Genomic DNA, 19079 nt, shown 5'->3' on the forward strand with positions numbered 1-19079 from the left:
ATCTTCAGTATTTCCCCCTTTGCAAGCTTTTGTTTAGTTTCAACAGCCGGGAAGGTTGCACAATTCTTGTTTAAAGAAACCCTGCCAGATTTGGTGGCAAAAACTCTTACAGCTCATAGATTATTGAAACAACAGTAAAAAAAACATTTTTAGCAGAGCTAATGTTGTTCAAATGTAAATCATGTTTTATTTCTCAATATATGATTTTGAAAATTGTTCTTAATCAAAAGATTTTTTTAAAAATTTAAAGGTCCATTCTATGGTGAAATACTTTGGAGTTTCCCAACAAAACATCAATTTTCTCCTGTTCATTCTTTTTGATACAGCTGAAATTTCCTGCATTTCACAATCTGGAAAAAGTTGTATTTCAGCTTTAAACTGCAGGTCAATGTCCAAAATTCCAAGCAGTTAATAATATATCAATGCAATATTATCAAATTTCAAACAAGACTGGCATTACTTGTCCATATTATTTAAAACACCTTTTCCTGAAAATTTGGTTGTTTGGAGAGTTATATAGTAACTGATAATTGGAACAAATCTTGCAACCTTATATTAAAAGTTCTACAATTCAATCTGAAGATTTATTTTACTTGTTCTACTAATTCCAGTTATATACTTGTTCAGTTCAAAACTGACATTTTACAAGGCTGATTATTTGTAGGAACCAAAAATTAACTTCAGCACAATCACAATTATTTTACATTTTTGTTAATTAAAATATACCCATCTAATTCATGTAGGTTTTTTATTAGAAGTAAAATGTTTCCTGAACAACTTTGTCCAATTTTTATTTTCTGGTCCACTTATCACATAATAATTTTGGAGCAGCTAAAATTGCCAGCTATCACCACCAACATTGCAATTGAGCCAGAAATAAAATGGCTGTTAAAATGTGTGACTATTGTAAATACATGCCAGCTGCTAAACCAAAGCTTGTAAGTTGAGGACTACTTGTATGAGATCAGAAGAATGTGAAGAGGAGCAAAGAATCTTTGTTAGGATGGAGTTCAGGCTTTTTTTATTACTCACTGTGGGGAAGTATCAAAAATAAATATAACTGTATTTCATTAACACAAATTAGGGACCATTCCAGTGTTCTTGCTCAATGGTTCAACTAGTAGAGGCAAGTCTATTCTTATGGCTTTCTACATGCAAAAGACATTCCCCAAATCTCATATGTCAGACTGACATTTCTCCCAACAACTGTGCAGGGGAAGTTTTATTCAGTTGCTCATTAATCATGCTAAATCCCATTTGTGATACAAAAAGTTATATTCCAGATGTAAGTTTATCTCTTTACTAAGAATGTTGTTGTTCACAATAATGTGACTACTTATTGAACTAAATATTTATTCATGTGGTATCGATGGTAAGTGCTTTATATTATGTAAACACAAAAAAAATCTTCATTTTTCGGGAGCTTCACAATTTAGATACATAATAAATGCAAGAAAGAGAAATGGTATGCAAACAGGCAACAAGAAAAACAGACTATCCAAAAACTGTACACTTTAGCTGAAATATGTGGAGCAACATAAATAATATGTTGGGAAAACATTGGCAGTTCTTCTTGTGTTACCACAGAAACAGAAAAGCCTGTTTTAAAAATTAATATCAAAGTGCATGCTCAGAGATATGATGGAGTCATGGTGGAGTCATTCCCCAAGGTTGTTAGATCACTGCAGGCTGTAAAAAGAACAGAAAGATACAAGATTTTAATGGACACGGTTCTAGGAAATATTGCAGAGCTTGTGAGATGATTGAATTGACAGATGTTTGGGTTTTTTTTATTATCTCAGCTACTGATTTGTATTTATTGCAAGACTGTTGTGATACTGTGTGTTTTCAATCATTGCTAGCCACCCAGATTGATGTTGAGATGGGCATGTTTTAAACATTAAAATAATGAAATAAAATAATAATAAAATACAATCAATAAATGCATTTATATCCAAATTATTCCAGTCACGACAACTGATTCCATTAGGCACATAAGATCTCCCTGTGAGTTCACCTTGGACCATAAAACTAAAGTCTCATTTAATTACTGACTGAATCAGTGGTTCTAGAAGCATATGAATACTGGGTAAACTTGAAAGAATAAAAATAACATAAGCAGTTATGTTATGTAAAAAGAAAACTTTGTGGAGACTATTCTCTTACCTGAACAAAGATGGGATAATTTCCACACAGGATTTGCCTTAATTCTGAAATTATTTTGAGAAGGCAGATCAAGATTTGGAGACCACTAAGAACCATCAGAATAGACAACAAAATGATGTTCCAATCCACTACATAAGCAGGCTCAGTGCACTGGGACCAGGAAGTAGGATCCATGAGGTAACTATCAGAGGAAACAATAACATAAAGAAATGGGAACAGACAGGGTGGGGCTTCAAAAATTTTAGTAACCAGTTCTCTGCCCGGTTGCTGGGTAGGCGTGGCCATGGTGGGCATGGTCTAGTCGGCCTCCTGCACCACAGCAGGGGGCATTTTCACCCTCCCTGGGCTCCGGAGGTTCTCTAGAGGCCCATTTTTTACCCTCCCAAGCCTGTACTTACCTGGGATCCACGTGGGGACTCATGGGAGGGGAGGGGTGGGTGGGGACAGCCAGAGGTGGGATTTGCCAGTTTGCCAAATCAGGGAGAACTGGTAGCAGCCCACCCCTGGGAACAGATTGTAACTATGAATATAGGAACTGTAAAAGACCTATCAGGTCTTATCTTACACAATTATCAGCCCAAGGACTCTTTGTCCATTCATCTATCACAGCGATTCCCAACCTTTCCAGCTTTGCAGACCGGCGGTTGGGAGGGGGGAGAGGGAAGGAATGGTTATGCATGAGTGGTGGGCATGCACACACAGAGCTATATGTGTGTGAGCTGCTGGCACACTCAGCCACCACTCACACAAATGGAGCTGTGCGCAAATGCACGCTCACCTGCTGTTCTCACAAGTGGAGCTGCACAAACATGCACGTTCGCCATTTCCGAACAAGCCAAAGCCTGGTAATGGGCCTCAGCCTGGGGATTGGAGACCCTGATTTATCAGACTTCCAGAGATGAATATGGGGACGGTGAAAGAATCTGGAAATGGACTTGTCTTAATAAAGCAATTTTAAAAATACAAAACAGAAGCAGACACAACCCACTCCTTGTAAGGTCAGATCGTTTGGCCATTTTATTTAAATATTTGGCTGCGGATATCAATGTAATCTAAAGTGAGCTTTACAGATAAGCCTGTTTCTTACCTGCCTGCCGTGTTTTTGAAAGCATATTCCCAGCCAGCTGAGGTTTTGCAGTATGGGCCTTGCACTAAGCTCAAAGCAGACACAATCAGACTGTAGCCGGAAAATGCAATCCCTAATAGGGAAAGCACAACAGAAATGAAACGCTGCATTAAAAGAAGAAGAAGCAGAGTGAGAGGGAGTGAAAAAATTCCATCAATACCGGGAATGAACTATGTACATCAGACCTGAGCATTTTAACAGTACCTGGACCACTTCACCCTTGGCTGTCCCTTGTGAGATCAATTGGAAATCAGAAATCAAATGTAAATAAATGTACACTTTTATTTTCAATTTATGTATATATGTGCCTACGCACCTTTACAGTCCTATTGGTTTGGCTCTCCACAATTCCAGCTTCTCTTGTGGCCCCTTGGGAAAATTAATTGCCAATTCCTAATCTACATCCCTAGATCTGTATTATCCTTTGATCAACTGTAGAAAACAGTATAGTTGAGAAAATAGGTAGTGCTCATCTAAACCTTAGTGCATTGTCCACTTGTAGAATGCATGCTGCATTTCTCCTCAGCTAATCAGAGGACATTGCTGATAGATTTATAGTTGTGTCTTGTGGTTGGGCAAGATTGGAAGTCATGAACATCCTGCTTGCAAGCCTCAAAGTGATACTGTACATGTGATTCCAGCAACCTCCCTCATGTTCCCCAGTCTCCCTTTACCACTGGCTCTATATTTGTTTAAGCTGTTTGATTTTTTTTTAAATGAGAAGCTGTAAAGATACAAAGCAGAGCACTTTTATGATGATAACAATAATAGTAATCTCTTTTTATTCATTAAACATGAAACTCAGTCAACTGAACATATAAAAATGTATCAGTCGATGATATTTGTGATATTTTTAAATGTTCACTTGACTGAGTTTCATGTTTAATGAATAAAAGAGATGATGATGATCATCATCATCATCATAAGAAGTTTCTTGGTTGATACCTAGGACACTGGCAGCAACCCGTATCAACCATTAGCACCAGTCAGTGATGCACTTTTGAATGTTCAGTTGACCGAGTTTCATGTTTAACGAATAAAGTGTAATAATAATAGTAATACAATGGACAGTTGCAGGCAAGTGTTTTGTTTGAAAATAACCCCAATGTATAAATAAAGCAAAAGTAAACAGAATTAGTACAGGATGCCCTTTGCAACTGATTAAACCTATGTGGTAATTTGTGAGCTTCATCATGCAAATGCTGAATGCATTGTCCTTCCGCTCCCAAAGGTTGGACTCCAGCCCAAATTTAGCAACAAAGCTCTTTTCTAGCTATGATAGTTTCAGGCACTATTAGATCTGTTGCCTGTAAAGCCAGTAGACTATTTTGGAATGAAATGACCTGAAAGGAATTAATATAACCCTAGTTTGTTGCTATAACCCTTATCAAAGAGTAGGGTGAATGGATACTGGCAATTTGCTTTTTCAAATGGCATTTCCTCTGTTGAAGCTAGGCTAGTCTGAATTGCTTTTCCATCTGAGAAACTGAGCAAAATGGAACAGACATCTCTCCTCTAAACTGGAAAATATAGCATTATCTTGGTAATGAGCCAAAAAATTCCATAAACACCTCTTCCTGTTGCTACCAGAAATACAACCATTCAGGTTTTGCTCTTGTTTATGTCCAATGGCCACCAATGTTGCCCAATGATACGGCCGTAAATGAGCCATAGTCACATGGATGAGTTTGTAGCAAATTTGAATGAGTCTCTCAGAACAAGTTATTAGTCACTGCAAGACATCACTTCTCTTTTTAAAAATTAACTGTTCATAGACTTACATTTACAAAGTACAGGTAGTCCTCAACTTACAACACAATGAGCCCAAAATTTATATTGCTAAGTGAGGAATTGGTTAAGTGAGTTTTGCTCCATTTTATGACTTTTCTTGCCATATTTGTTAAGTGAATCACTGCAGTTGTTAAATAACATGGTTGTTAAGTGAATCTTAACCCCATTGACTTTGCTTGTCACATAATGCAAGGACACTGCAACAGTCATAAATGTGAATCAGTTGTCAAGCATCCAAATATAAATCACATGACCGAGGGGATGCTGCAACAGTCAAGTGTGAAAAATCACTTTTTTCAGTGCTGTTTTAATGGTCACTAAGCAAACTGTTGTAAGCTAAGGATACCTTATTTTTCCCACTTACTGTGTATGTACATCAAGCAAATGCATCATTCCATATAAATAAGACTGTCTTATTTTTAATGTGTTATGCCAAAACTGACATCTCATAAAACATCAAACAGATCTTTAAACTCTCAAGACCATGGTGATCTCATAGAGTTACGTTCTTCATGTGACTGAAGATGACAGAAAGGGCAATATGTCATGCTTCTTGGGAGGAAGACAGTCTGATTGCTGTAGCAATAGTTTTGCAATGCTAAGCCTGAGCCAAGATGTGGATTAATAGAAAATATTGTTCATGTAAAACACGATAGGCCAATTATCTTTGTGTTGTTTCCTCCTCAGGATTATAATGCACATTATCTTAATCTTCACTAATATAGACTCAGAATTTCACTAATTGGTCCAACAGACTTGGAGAGCATGAGACTACAGAACAGTGCTTAACAGAGAGATGGAAGTTTAGGGAAAAACATTTGGTAACAAATCTAAAGTTATGTCTGTTGATACTGGTCCATCTAGCCAGCTATTTTTCCTGTTCTTGTTTGTTTGGCTTTGCAGATTTGCAGAAGAGATAACAAAGGGTCTCTCTCTCTCTCTCTCTTTTTATCTCCATTCCAGACTAAGGAAGGAAACAACAGCAGAGGGTCAGAAGTGTCAAAAGAAGGAAGGAAGGTCTTTTTAAAGCAAAAATACTACATTTGCAAACCATACACTCACTCTATATGTTCTGGTGCAGTTTTCACTTTGGAAGCATTCAAAAAAGGTGTCCCGGTCCAGAATTACCAGAACTGCTGCTAGAATAAGAATCTAGAAGACAGTAGCACAGAACATGCTGAGTTTGAAAACATTAAACTCACAAAATCCTTCTTTCAGAACCTTATATTCTGATTAGATAATGCATGATTTTGAGTAGCTACTTTGCACCATATTTGACTGAAAGTATAGAACCAAGACATATCAGAAATAATTTATTCCAAGATAAACAGAAGAAAAACATATGTAAAATAAACAGAAGGAAAACCGCACCAAACTTGATTGCAGGAAATACGACTTCAGCAAGAGTGGTCAATGTCTGGAATACTCTACCCGACTCTGTAGTCTCTTCCCCAAACCCCAAAAACTTTAACCCTAGACTGTCTACTATTGACCTCACCCCTTTCCTAAGAGGTCTGTAGGGGGCGTGCATAAGCGCACCATCGTGCCTACCGTCCCTGTCCTATTGTTTCTCTTATTCTTTTATTTTTCTTATATGTACCCATTTCATGTATTCACAACTATGTATACACTTATTATCTTGTAAACAATTGGCAAATCAAATAAATAAATAAAATAAAAAACATAGGGTTTTCTGTGTGCTCCTCATAATCATCGATAATTATAAAGATAGAACTTATGCATGAATATTCAACTTATGCTGAACATTGCCAATAGTTTCATCTTTGGATATGGTACTTGCTGGTAGTTCCCTTACTATATGATATAAAATGTTTTAAAATATAGAACTTATAATTAGCTTTTGAGAGACAGCTATACATCTATTAAGACAGACACACAAAAGAATGGATAATTCTGAAAAGGACATATTCTAAATTGCAGACATAATAGAACTGGTACCAGTGGGCATTTTTCCTGGGTTTTTTTGTTCTTTTTTTGGGGGGGGGTATCTTTGTTCCATTCATGGTTGCCAAGGAAAAGGATAAATCACCCATCCTGACATCAAAACTACCAGATACTTTGCATTTGCATTACATTTAAAGAAAAAAAAAATCCTAAATCTATCAGGATCAGTTTAGAGAGAAATAATTTCTCTACTATTTCACATTCAGGCTGGGATGCTGGGCTTTCTAGTCTGGATGTCTGGCAGATCACAAGTTAAAATAGGATGGTTTGTTCAAAATAAGACATTGTATCCCGAAGGATCATCTTGCACCTAAGAAAAATTATTTTGTAACTCACTTTAGATAGACCAAAGGGCGAATAAAGCAACCCCTTGCATTGTTCCTTTTAATAATAATATAATAATAACCTTTATTGTCATTATACATATATACAACGCAATTGATTTGGTAAAGTAATTTGGGAAGACCACATAGGTAAGATCTTTATGGGCACTCAAAAGAATATATAGAAACAGAGTGGAGTCAATGACTATGTAGCATTAAACCTTAACTATGTACTCATTACAAGGTAATAGAATGCCTTGAAACACCAACAATCGAAGGTAGGTGACTTTTTAGTGACTTTAAAGAAATATTCATATTTCTTTTTTCTGTGTACTACTTATTTTCACTTGGAAAATAATTGTGTGTCCCATATAAATGGCAGGACTCATCACTGTGTGAAGAAATACTTAGGATTTTAGGCAACATCTTTATGGTACAATCATTCAAATATGAATTTCATGGAAGAACCAACCAGGGTCTCTTTTCATTTGTAACATTTTTCACGTTTTTCCCCATCTTTCTTCAATCTTTTTTTCTTGTTAAGGCTCACAATTGCATTCATACAATTAAACATTGGGAATTTTATTTCTTATACATCAAATGCAGACATTCTTAAATATGTCTTGAGGATCCCACAACTGACTTTTAAGATATAAAAATACAGCAAATCTAGCATATTAATCATAAAACAAGGCCACAATTGAACATAGAGCCAATTTTTGTATTTTTTTAAATCAAAGGTCAGTCATCTTATTGAATTCAATAGTTTTGGAACATCATCATTGTTAAATACAAATATATACTTAAATTCTACAGCTCAATGTTGCTTGAAATATATTTTCAAAATAGGAAATTAAGATAGAAGTCTTGTGAAATAAAAGAATAAATAAAAATATGTTAGTGTGATTTTATTCCGACTAAATTTTTTTTACATACACACACACACACACACACACACACATATATATATATATATATATATATATATATATATATATATATATACACACACATATATATATATATGTAAAAAAAATGTGTGTGTGCGTCTGTGTGTGTGACAATTAGGGTTAATCCATGTCCTCAATCATTATTATATTAATCCTACAAATCCATTTAATGACCTATATGATGTTTAAACCATCTGAGGGGGAAAATAATCAAATTACATTTAAAAAAAAAACCTCTATCAACATTTAAATACTCAGCTACAGTACAGTGACATGTTGCGTTTGGCTCTTATATTGCTACCAAAATACAGTTATTATTTTGATTCTGAAATTCCCCCCTTTCCTGGGTCATCTACATCAGAGGATCCAAGAGTCCTGTGGAGAAAATGAAAGATTTAGCTAATCAGAGAAGCCATACTTACCATAATACCCGAGAAACAGATTCCTTCAAAATGCCACACGTAGTTGGTATGATTATTGCTGGAAGCATAGGAAGATTTCCCATCAGGAAAATATAAGAGAATATTTATAACAATACTCCACAGTGCCAGGGGAATCAACAGGCAACTCAAACAGCCGCTGCATTTTTGTAAGCCCATGTCAAGAGAGCAGAGAAAGCAATGGATAAAGTCTTTCTCGAGTGTTCAAAAGCTCTTATTTTCTTGGTTGAATGGAGACATTTTGCATTTATATGAATCAGTTGCTGGGATATGTTTCTTGTCTGACAAGTCCAGTTCCTACAAGTATTGCTGTTGTAGAACAATACAGTTAGACAAATAGCACTGGCTGAATTCTTGTGGCTGAATATCCTGAGAAGTGGGGGTGGAGGTAGGGGTGGGATGGGCGTGTTCCTCTGAAGAACTTTACTTGTTAAGGGAATTCCCTATGGTTCTACTCAGACACCTCAATCAATCTTAGAAAGACAGCATTCATCTGAAAGGGAAAAGTAAGAATTGAATGTACGTGTAGTAAGGAAGTAGAGACTGACTGCTTTTTGTCTACATAGCAGCATGTAATCTGATTAGCACTTAATTGAGATGTATCCATCCATAGTCTTTGAATCTTACTTGGAAACTACTGGCCCCAGCTGAGAAAGATCCCAGAATTAATATTTACTATTGTCATAAATATATATATATTTGAATACAATTTAAAAGTGTTAAGGGTGATTAACTTGATACTATTTCATGTTTTCACATAGCCTAAGGAAAGTTTATTATTTCTTAAACTGGAGAAAACATGGGTATTTCAGTGTGGAGAGAAAAAAGACATAGAGGAGATTTGTTGGCCACATTCAGATATATGAAGCAAGCTTTGGGGAAAATGTTCAAGATCTATTTCCTTTCTCACAATTCATAATGGCTATAAAGTTCAGCTACCTAGATTTTATTTAAATATAAGGAAAATATTCTTGATGATAAGATCTGTGCAACAGTGGAAGAGTCTACCTATGGATTTTGTGGGTTCTTCATCTCTAAAGAGTTTTATAAAAGATTGGAGATCTATCTTTGATAAATGGCTTATTTAGTGTTTCTGTAAATTGTGAATAAATAATCCTTATGTTTTTTCCAACTCTACAGTTTTATGATTCAATGATAGTAAAAAGAAGCTGAAGGAGTTTGCATCCTTGATAGTAGAAATGCAACCAATCTTTTCTTAGTGCTGCACCCTCCACTGGAGGACTTCTGGATTGGCTAGTCCCAACAGAGAACTCTGGGGTCTCCTTAGATCAGATAGCACCTAGGCTGGACTATTCACCAAAAGTTTTTACAATTTAAGTGGCTGCATTGAACCCTGGTGGAGCAGAGGTTAGAATGCAGTATTGCAGGCTAATTCAGCTCACTGCCAGGAGTTCGATTCTGACCAGCTCGATATTGACACAGCCTTTCATCCTTCTGAGATCATTGTTTGGAGCAATATGCTGACTCTGTAAACCCATACAGAGAGTACTGTACAGCACTATGAAGTGGTATATAAGTCAAATTGCTATTGCTATTGCATTGTAGATAACTACAGCCATTAAAGTTAATTGAATGATTACAGATGGGCAACAGAGATTAAAAAGGGCTAGAGGGACTCTAGGAAGAAAGTATTTGGGGCAGAACAGCATGATTTCTTAAACTGGATGAAGAGATGCAAAAATAAAACTAAAATGAAGTTTCCTGATAATTAAATGTATATATTTGAAACAGGATATAAATCTTTCCCACAATGATCACAAGACTGCCTCTTCCAAATTTAATCAACTTCCATTCATTTGCCAAATTAAAATTCTTATTTTCAAATGTTCTAGAAGTAGTTGGCTTAAATATTATTAATATTCAATGTAAAATAGGACTTTGTTTCATGTAGGAATCAGAAAAAAAATTGTCACAACTAAAATACTATTTCAGAAATGGTGCTAAGTACAAATATCCTATTTCAAATTTATTTGCTTAAAATTATGCTTATGTGAACAAGACTATTTTTAAACTGCAGATACAGAAATAGGACAGAGTTGACTTATGAATTAACTTTTATGAAATTAACATGAACCAACAATAAACTGGGGCTTAAAGGGACTTTTTTAAAAAAATAATTAGGTATGGAATTTTTGTCTAAGAATAAAGAATATGTGCTGCCTTCACACTTAAAAACCATGGTTTGCTTAACCACAAATAAGCCAAAAATTAGCAGGATTCTTGGAGATTAATTACTTATACCTACTGGAAAAACTGAAGCACTTAGTTCCATACAGTAAGTCAAATTGAAGAAGGCTAGCCCATACAAAAAAAAAATTGCATATTCTAATTTTTCTCAAATGGAAAGGAGAATAGAAATAATTAGATAAATAAAGGTTCCTTAAACTTTAGGTGTGAGGTATATAAGGTAAAGAACAAAAAGCAAAGTATGAATCAATGTTTGAATGTGATGGAAGCAAAGATAGGAATAGAAAGATAAGATGGAGAACAGGAATGAGTGTTGATGCCAAATAAATTTACATAGAATTTATTTTATGTTTTGGTCTTAATTCATTTGGCTAAGTATTTCTTCCTGCACTCTACATACTTTTGTTTACACAAAAAGGAACAAGATGTTGGGAATGCATGAGATTAGGTAAATATAAAGAGTCTGAAGGAGGAGACAACTTTGCATCAGTCTTGACTCCTGGTTAACACCTCAAGAAGTCCCAACAGTTTTCTTGGCCAGATTTATGGAAGTGATTTGCCATTTATTTCTTCTTAAGGCCAAAAGAATGTGACAGGCCCAAGGTTTCCAGGTTTCTAGTCTGTGAAACTGTGCCATCAATGTTTAACAATCACAATTAGGTTAGGTTTATGGAGTTGCACAAAGGAACTTGTGGGTCGTCCAGACATAGTGAATTAAACCTTGGGAGAACAGGGAAAATTGTAGCATTAATGATTACCAGACCAGACATAAACATCTGAATTATATTCATTGTATCAAGACAATCTCATACGTATCCATTTAAAGTATGGTGTCATTGATTTCCATATGGATTAATTTTCAAGTGGATATAGGATTTAATCTAAATAACACATTTTTGTATTATATTAGATTACTAAATATATTGATACATTTCTGCACGTAGATAACAAAATCCTGTTGTATCAGATTCTTGAAAAAAATTCTTTTGAGTTTTAAACAAACAATTAAACAGGAACAAGGTTTGTAATACGAGCCAGTGTTGAGCTAATAATAAAAATAATATTTGCCAAATGTAATTTTACAGCCAGTTCTCACACATACAACTGTCGCAGTGTCCCTGGATTGCACATCACAGCCAATTTCTGACAAGCATAGTCAATGGAGTAAACAGTAAAATTTCACGTGAAGAGTCGCGTAATGACTATAGGACAACGTGTGAAAAAAAACACTTCCTACATTTGATAAAATGGAAACATGTTTCATGGAATTTTCTCTTTTCTGCTTCCCTCCCCTGCATTATTATTTGGAAGGAATTGCTTTTAAGGCGGGTAAGCAATACTTGATCTTTCACCAAAGGCTACAATAAGACCATGGTGTGTAGGGGCGGGGACTCCTCCCAAGTTAAGTAGATGTTGGCCTTCATGATTTCCTCCAAAACACAATAATATCCTTCCCTTTCCCATCTTATCAGATTAAGCAGGATTTTTAAGTGATAGCATTTTGGCTTTGATGCAGTTAAGTCAGAGGTAAAGACTCCTGTTTTTACTCTAAAGAAGGGGAAGTCTGCATCTTATCCAGCTGAATATCACACTGTGAGAACTTCCTCCATCCGCTCTATTCAGTAACATCCTCTTTCAGTATGTACTGATGTCTAGACTTTAGAACTGATTTTGATAACACGAAGTTACATAAAATAAATGAAATAACTAGTTATCATCAGAGCAATTGACCAGAACAATTTTTTACTATTACTGCAAAAGTATCCTTGGCCCTGTTTAGTATTAACTTGGTTCATCATCCCAGAGTTTTGGTAGATAGGCAGCTATATAAATTGTTTTTTTAATTATTATTTATTAAATATATATGCTGCCCATCTCACTGATAAGGCAACTTTAAAAGTAAATGAAGTAACCTATTTTCCTAATTATATTGCTTTGATATTTGCAAACATTGCAACAGAGGCAAGCCTAATATTACAAAAATAAGTTAACTCTGTCATACATCCAAAACTTCTATTCACTTCTATTCATTTTTGCCAATTCCCCCACCCCTTCATCCCCTTCTTAATGTTGATCTCTTAAAGGATGGGAAATATCACCCATCCTTTAAGAGATCAACAGAATAGAGTGACAGGAAAGCCCTGTTTTATGAACTCTGCTCCTTTCACTGAAGGGAAGTTGAAACGAAATCCAACTTTTTAAATTAGCCTTCCTGTATACCAGCAGAACAATATGAAATGCACATTATATGCAGCAATAAACACTGCAGAGGCTGAGATTTGATTTTACATCTAAAATCTTACTGTAGCACTTACAATGCTAAGTCACTTTCAGTAATATTTTTTTCTTAAATTACTTTCAATAACTTTTTCTTATTAAAAATGAGATAAAGAAAAATCTTTTAAAAATATTTCAGCAAATATATAGCATTCCTGAATACGAAGTGTGGATTCTAAGATTCCGTTCTGTATTTTAACTCTTTAAATGTTTATGTACCGTATTTGCCGGCGTATAAGACGACTTTTTGCCCTGAAAAACATGCCTCCAAGTGGGGGGTCGTCTTATACGCCGGGAGGACTCCGACTCCTACTTGAGCTTGAGTTGCAGCCGGGAGGGAGGCTGGGGGAGCGGGTGTGTGTGTGTGTGTGTGTGTGTGTGTGTGTGTGGCGGGTGTCACTCGCCACGCGCTGCAACCTTTCCCCCTCTTCCTTCCTTAGCGGTGTGGGGAGGAGAGGATTCGAAGATCCTCACGTGCGGCGTACTTTTCTTTTTCTTTTTTCTTTTTGCACGCAGGTTTTGCATGCGGGCGGCTGTAGGTTAAGGATGGGGAGCCCCGGGTGGGTTATCAGGTTTTATGGTGCTTCCAACATGTGCGAACGGTGGGGGAGAGCGGAGAAGAGAAGCGAGCAAGCGCCCGCTGTGTGAAATCCTGCCGTCAAAGCAACACTGGGGGAGGCAGGGTATAAATTTACCAGGTTAATGTAGCAATGGTGATTAATGCCCAGAACATTGTTTGCGGGTATTGGGGGGTGTGTGTGTGTGTGGTGGTGGTGAGGAGAGGTTGTCCTTTGAATGCGGAAAAGTAGGTGTGACCTTGTGTAGGAAAATAAAGAGATCCTTTTAGCGTGTTTGGCTTCTTTGCCTCCCCTCGTTCGTTTTGACGTGGAGATAATGGCCTTCGGGTGGGAGGGGAAGAAAAGCGGTAGCTGGATCATTTCAAATTTCACTTACTCTCCTGCCTCACTTCAATATGTCTGAGCGACTCCAGATACTGGAAGACTTTTTGAATGAAAGTGTTACCTCCATTTTTTTTTTTTAAAGAGGGCCACTTGGGGAAAAAAAAAAGATTCTAAGGAATTCCTTGTTTCTTGATTAAAGAGAAGGCATTGAATATACTGTTCCTTGGCAGCCTTTTCAGTGTCCGGGTTTTTGGTGTGTGTGTGTGTGTGTGTGTGAGAGAGAGAGACAGAGAGAGAGAGAGAGAGAGAGAGAGATCAGCTGTATTGAGAAGAGAACGTTTCCTGTGTTCTCATTTTATTTACAACATATTTTACGCTTAATGGTAAGCAATGAAAAATATTTTTAAAACTCATTTCTAAACTCCATAGCTATTTGCATATTCTTGGTTCAAAATTGGATTAGCTCATTTCAAAATTGTCCAAAGCAGAAAAGTGCGTCAAAAAAAAAAAAGTGCAAAAGTGGAAGGTGTGTGGAAGAGGGGTAGTCTTATACGGCGAGTATATAACAAACTCTATATTTTGAGTGGAAATGTTGGGGGTCGTCTTATACGCCCAGTCGTCTTATACGCCCGGCAAATGTATTTCTTACATAACACATCCTACTAGAATATACATTAAAATTCAGAAATATTATCCTGACAAAGCAAATCCTTTTTGTGGATATCTCTTATTTGCTGATTAGATAATTTATATTTACTTATAAAGAAATGTAGCATAACAATCTAAAAATATGAATATTTTCTCAGAATGCAGTAATAGTAGTTGATCAAACATATATAGTAGGGAAGGCTAGGAAAGAAATAACCTGGGTTTGTCAGTTATTCAAATGTTTATATATTTGTTTTGAAGAACAAATACAGTGTCAACAAAAACTTTTTATATTAGTGTGACTAAAATGCTCATAAAGGATATAACTAACATACTTTATAGTTACTCAGTTTATACAAACACTAAATCGTATATTTTTAAAATAATATATAATATGCAAACACCTCAAAAAATAAAAATAAATAATTTTGCAACAAACTATAACTGGATGACATGATTTACTGATTTTCAGGTCTTGATTTTAAACCAGGTCTTTTCCTTTTAAACTTGGAATTCTGACTTCTGATTTTGTTTGTGTGTTGCCCTTACTTCTCTTGATATTGAAAGAAAAACATTGAGGAAACTAACCAAGAAGCGGTTGAAAAAAATCAGAATTACTTTTATCTTCCTGATTTGTTTAATAAACCATGATTAAGTGTTAGGAGAAAAAAAGTAGCCAATATGCTCTAATATGAGTAGCAGATGAGTATCCCATTATCTCAAAACCCTGGCAAATAAATGAAATAACTAAACCTGGGGTTTCTTTGTTCAAAACATGGACTATCATCATCAAATTATTCTTATGGGTCAAAAAGATATTGATCTATTCCCCTCTGTTTTCTAGTATATCATTGTACTATGTCACTTTGAAATCTGTTTCTATTCACTCAATCTAGCCATCTTTGCTTTTCATACTAGTATCCCAATGCACAACCATCAGCTCGAGGATCAGATCCAGCCCAAAGTACAGTGTAGGAAGAAGAGAGGGGGTTTTGTTTCCACCATTCTCCTTTGGTGATAATTTGACCACGTCCAAACATACTCCTGGCATAACCAAGGACAGGTTCCTTGACATTATGGCCCATGGCTCTCAAATCATCTGCTACGTTTTGAGGAATGCCGTCTTCCAAGAACACCTGCCACGCATCTAATGATTAAAAGACAGCATTCAAGATTTTATTTGCAGAACTGAAATACCGAACAAATGTCCAATTCTTTTACAAATGCCACCTGACCCCAAAACTAAAATATTGTTTTCAGCGCTTAAGCAAGATCCCACAAAAGGAAAATAAAATATTTTCACCCATCAACACAGGAATAGGGAAGGGAATCTGAATAGGAGCACTTTTAAAGCAACTCCTTTAAAATTATTGAATGACAGCTATAACTAAGATGCATACCCTGCATCCTCTTTACAACTGAGAAAGGAAGAAAAGGTATCACTTCTGGAGACATAAGGTAAAAGCTTCCCTGTCCAGTTGTGTCTAACTCTAGGGGCAGTGCTCACCTTCGTTTTTAGGCAGAAGTAGCCAGCGTTGTCTGAAGGCATTTTCCATGGTCATGTGGCCAGCATGGCTATATGCCAAAGAAGCACGTAACACTGTTACCTTCCTACAAAAGTGGTTCCTATTAATCTACTTGCATTTGCATGCATTTCAACTGCCCTCTTTCTAGGTAGCTTCTTTACATAATGTAAATTGGCAATTATGTACACAATCTCTGGCTACAAACAGCTAAACACTACCAGACTTTTTTTAAACATATTGGATGTAGCCTCCCATAATGCTGAACTGTAATGTTTAATGTGGCATCAGGAAAACATGACGAAATACACCAAAATAATATTCACTGCATTTAATTAATTAAACTGGAATATATAGTCATTTCTAAGACCTGGTTGGGTATAATGATTAATAATGCACCAGACTAAAAAAAACCAAGACACCATGAATACTGATCCTATCTTAGGCACAAAGCTAGGTGGGCCACTTACTCTCTCTCTCAGCCCTAGGAAGAAGGCAATGACAAACCACTTCTGAAAATCTTGCCAACGATAACTGCAAGGGTTGGTCCAGGCAGTTGCCAGGAGTGACGACTGACTTAAAAGAGCACAAACACACACAATTCTTTTAGTTTTTGTTGTGACACCAGCCACATAATTGCATAATTGCATTGAATGTATAGAACTTTAAAGAACAGATTTTATTTATCTCCTTTTCTCATTTTTTTCTATACATACTATGCAGAAGTGTATGCATAGCACACTACACTAAATCTAGGTACAATGGCCAAGATGCTCAGGGTAAGATATATATAGAGTGGGGTTAGGGGCAGAAAGGCTGCATTTATCCCTGTAAGGACAAACCTGCGAAGTGGGATAGCTTGAGACAGAGTTACAGATCCAAAAGTACCCAGTGAGCTTCATGGCCAGATGTGATAAGCACAACATTTAACTGCTGCACTGCACACATGTATGACTTTCCTTTCTGTTCACTTTCACCCCATGTGCTTCAGTCAAGCAGATGAGGAAGGCTAGAGGAATGCTGAGCTGATGCCTTAAGAACTTCCTACTAATAATACAATTCACCAACAGAAATCTTTGTCCAGGTTGGTTCTGAGTAAGCTGTTGGGTGAAAAGACATGCTTTCAAGCAGGCTTCACAAACCTAGCATCAACAAAGGATCAAGAAAGTCAACATCCCCAAGGCCACTAGGCTAAGAAATGCTATTTTAACAGACAACCCTGCGCAATTAGCTGTTAATGCTTGCCCAAAGGATTATTGAAACCTGTTTCTAAGTAAACTGTCTCATTTGCCATCAGGCAATAGGTCTAAATAGACGATCTAACTGAGTACCCTTCAACTAAGATAAATACATGGCCTAAATTCTGTCACATCTTAAAATTATGTTCTTATATATTGTCAATACAGAAAAATAAATGAACACATACATAGAGGGAAGGAGGTATGCTGGAACCAGCTTGTACTGGCTCATAAGAGGTGATTGGTAAATTGTTTGAAAAACTGTTAACCAGTTAAGACAGAGTTCAGCTTCTATGCCTAGTGTGCTGAAAATCTGTTCAATGGCTAGTGGCTCAGCACAGTGGTGCCAGTGAAGCCACCTAAGCTAGTTCTTATATATTTACCAACACATCACTATGTATGTGTACACACAGAGACTTATATACATACATACGTGTGCTTATGAAATTTATATTCTATTGTGCCTTCAGGATGGGTTCCTCTTTTTTTGGCTTTAGTCAAGTGGAGCCTAGACAGAGTTTGGAAGTGGTTTCCCACTGCCTTCTTCCTAGGGCTGAGAGAGGGTGATTGGCCCAAAGTCTTGCAGCTGGCTTTGTGCTCTAAAGTGGGTTTAGAACTCATGATCTCCCAGCTTCTGGCCTGATGCCTTAACCACTGCACCAAATTTATTCTTTTGAAGTAGCATACAAAGACTAAAATACATTATCAGAAAGAAATCTATTTGAGGGTGGGTGGAGGTGGACAACAGAAATTACAGGTATCCATTTGCCATTTCTTACAAGTTTGTTCTTCTATGAGAGTTACATCTATTGCAGCCATTCTCCCAAGAGCACCAGCAAAACAAAATCATGGATATGAATATGAACTCCTGTTTACAGGCTTCACTCTTGCAAACTACTTTGCAAAAAAGCAGTGCCACCGGGGCAAATTAAATAAACCAAAAGAAAAAACAATGTAATAGAAAGAAACCAACACAGGAGTATGAAACACCACTGTACTGATTTCAACATACAGCAAACCATATAGGTTTTATGTCATTGCTACTGGGAGAACACAAACCCATCACTGAATTTCATTGTAGTAGAATAGTTACTGCTATCCAAACATGAGGTATTTGATCTTAATCAGCAAGGTTTTGACAATTACTTCAGATTTCTTCCTGCTTATGTCAGATAGAGGGAACATAAATTCCATTTTATAGTCTTACCTTTTTTGCTATACTCTATATAAAAACGAGATGCATCCAAAGCCTCTTGAGGATTCTTTCCAAATTCAAACATATTTAGTAGTACCTATAGGAACATATAAAGGGAAATGCAAACCTGGATTATTATGAGGGAATAATTCATTCATAAAATACCAACTATCTAGACAATATTGTTGCATAAAAAAAATTTCTTTATATTATGGCTATGTCCAAGGTAATTTGATGCTTATTTCAAGCATACTATATCCTGCCTAAATATTAGATCCAGTAAAATATAGGCTGAATGCTCAGCTGATTTTTTATATATACTTTTAA

The 19079-nt window shown here is 36.2% G+C and overlaps 2 protein-coding genes across 5 annotated transcripts in view; both read right to left on the reverse strand.

Annotated features, from left to right (window-relative positions):
• Positions 1-162: 162 nt before the first annotated feature.
• On the reverse strand, positions 163-9282 carry TM4SF18 (transmembrane 4 L six family member 18). The gene is made up of 5 exons (XM_026664896.2): positions 8744-9282; positions 6146-6235; positions 3254-3396; positions 2167-2347; positions 163-1689 (listed from the first exon to the last, which is right to left on the reverse strand). Exons 1-5 carry the CDS (start codon positions 8918-8920, stop codon positions 1675-1677), a joined length of 606 nt encoding a protein of 201 aa, XP_026520681.1. The 5' UTR covers positions 8921-9282; the 3' UTR covers positions 163-1674.
• Positions 9283-15018: 5736 nt separating this feature from the next.
• The window catches only part of LOC113410337 (uncharacterized), a 38943-nt gene continuing 34882 nt past the window's right edge, over positions 15019-19079 (reverse strand). For all 4 annotated transcript variants that reach the window (XR_015749488.1, XM_087965137.1, XM_026664863.2 and 1 more), the window contains 2 exons: positions 18765-18849; positions 15019-15943 (listed from right to left, as the gene is read on the reverse strand). Coding sequence is in view for 3 of the 4 variants with exons in the window: in XM_087965137.1 (XP_087821263.1) it covers positions 15711-15943; positions 18765-18849 (318 nt within the window). In the remaining variant the exon portion in view is untranslated. The remainder of the gene's footprint in view (positions 15944-18764; positions 18850-19079) is intronic.

Source organism: Notechis scutatus, chromosome 4 (genome assembly GCF_049901735.1).
Source record: "Notechis scutatus isolate UNSWTSFEM ecotype Mainland chromosome 4, rNotScu1.2, whole genome shotgun sequence".
NCBI lineage: Eukaryota > Metazoa > Chordata > Lepidosauria > Squamata > Elapidae > Notechis > Notechis scutatus.

Excerpts from the sequence above, each read along its gene's own strand:
- TM4SF18 (XM_026664896.2), bottom strand. The coding sequence starts at position 8,920 with ATGGGCTTACAAAAATGCAGCGGCTGTTTGAGTTGCCTGTTGATTCCC. Across the intron at positions 6,236-8,743 it reads TCTGTTTCTCGGGTATTATG|ATTCTTATTCTAGCAGCAGT; the intron begins GTAAGTATGGCT and ends ACTGTCTTCTAG. Across the intron at positions 2,348-3,253 it reads TTCAAAAACACGGCAGGCAG|TTACCTCATGGATCCTACTT; the intron begins GTAAGAAACAGG and ends TTCCTCTGATAG.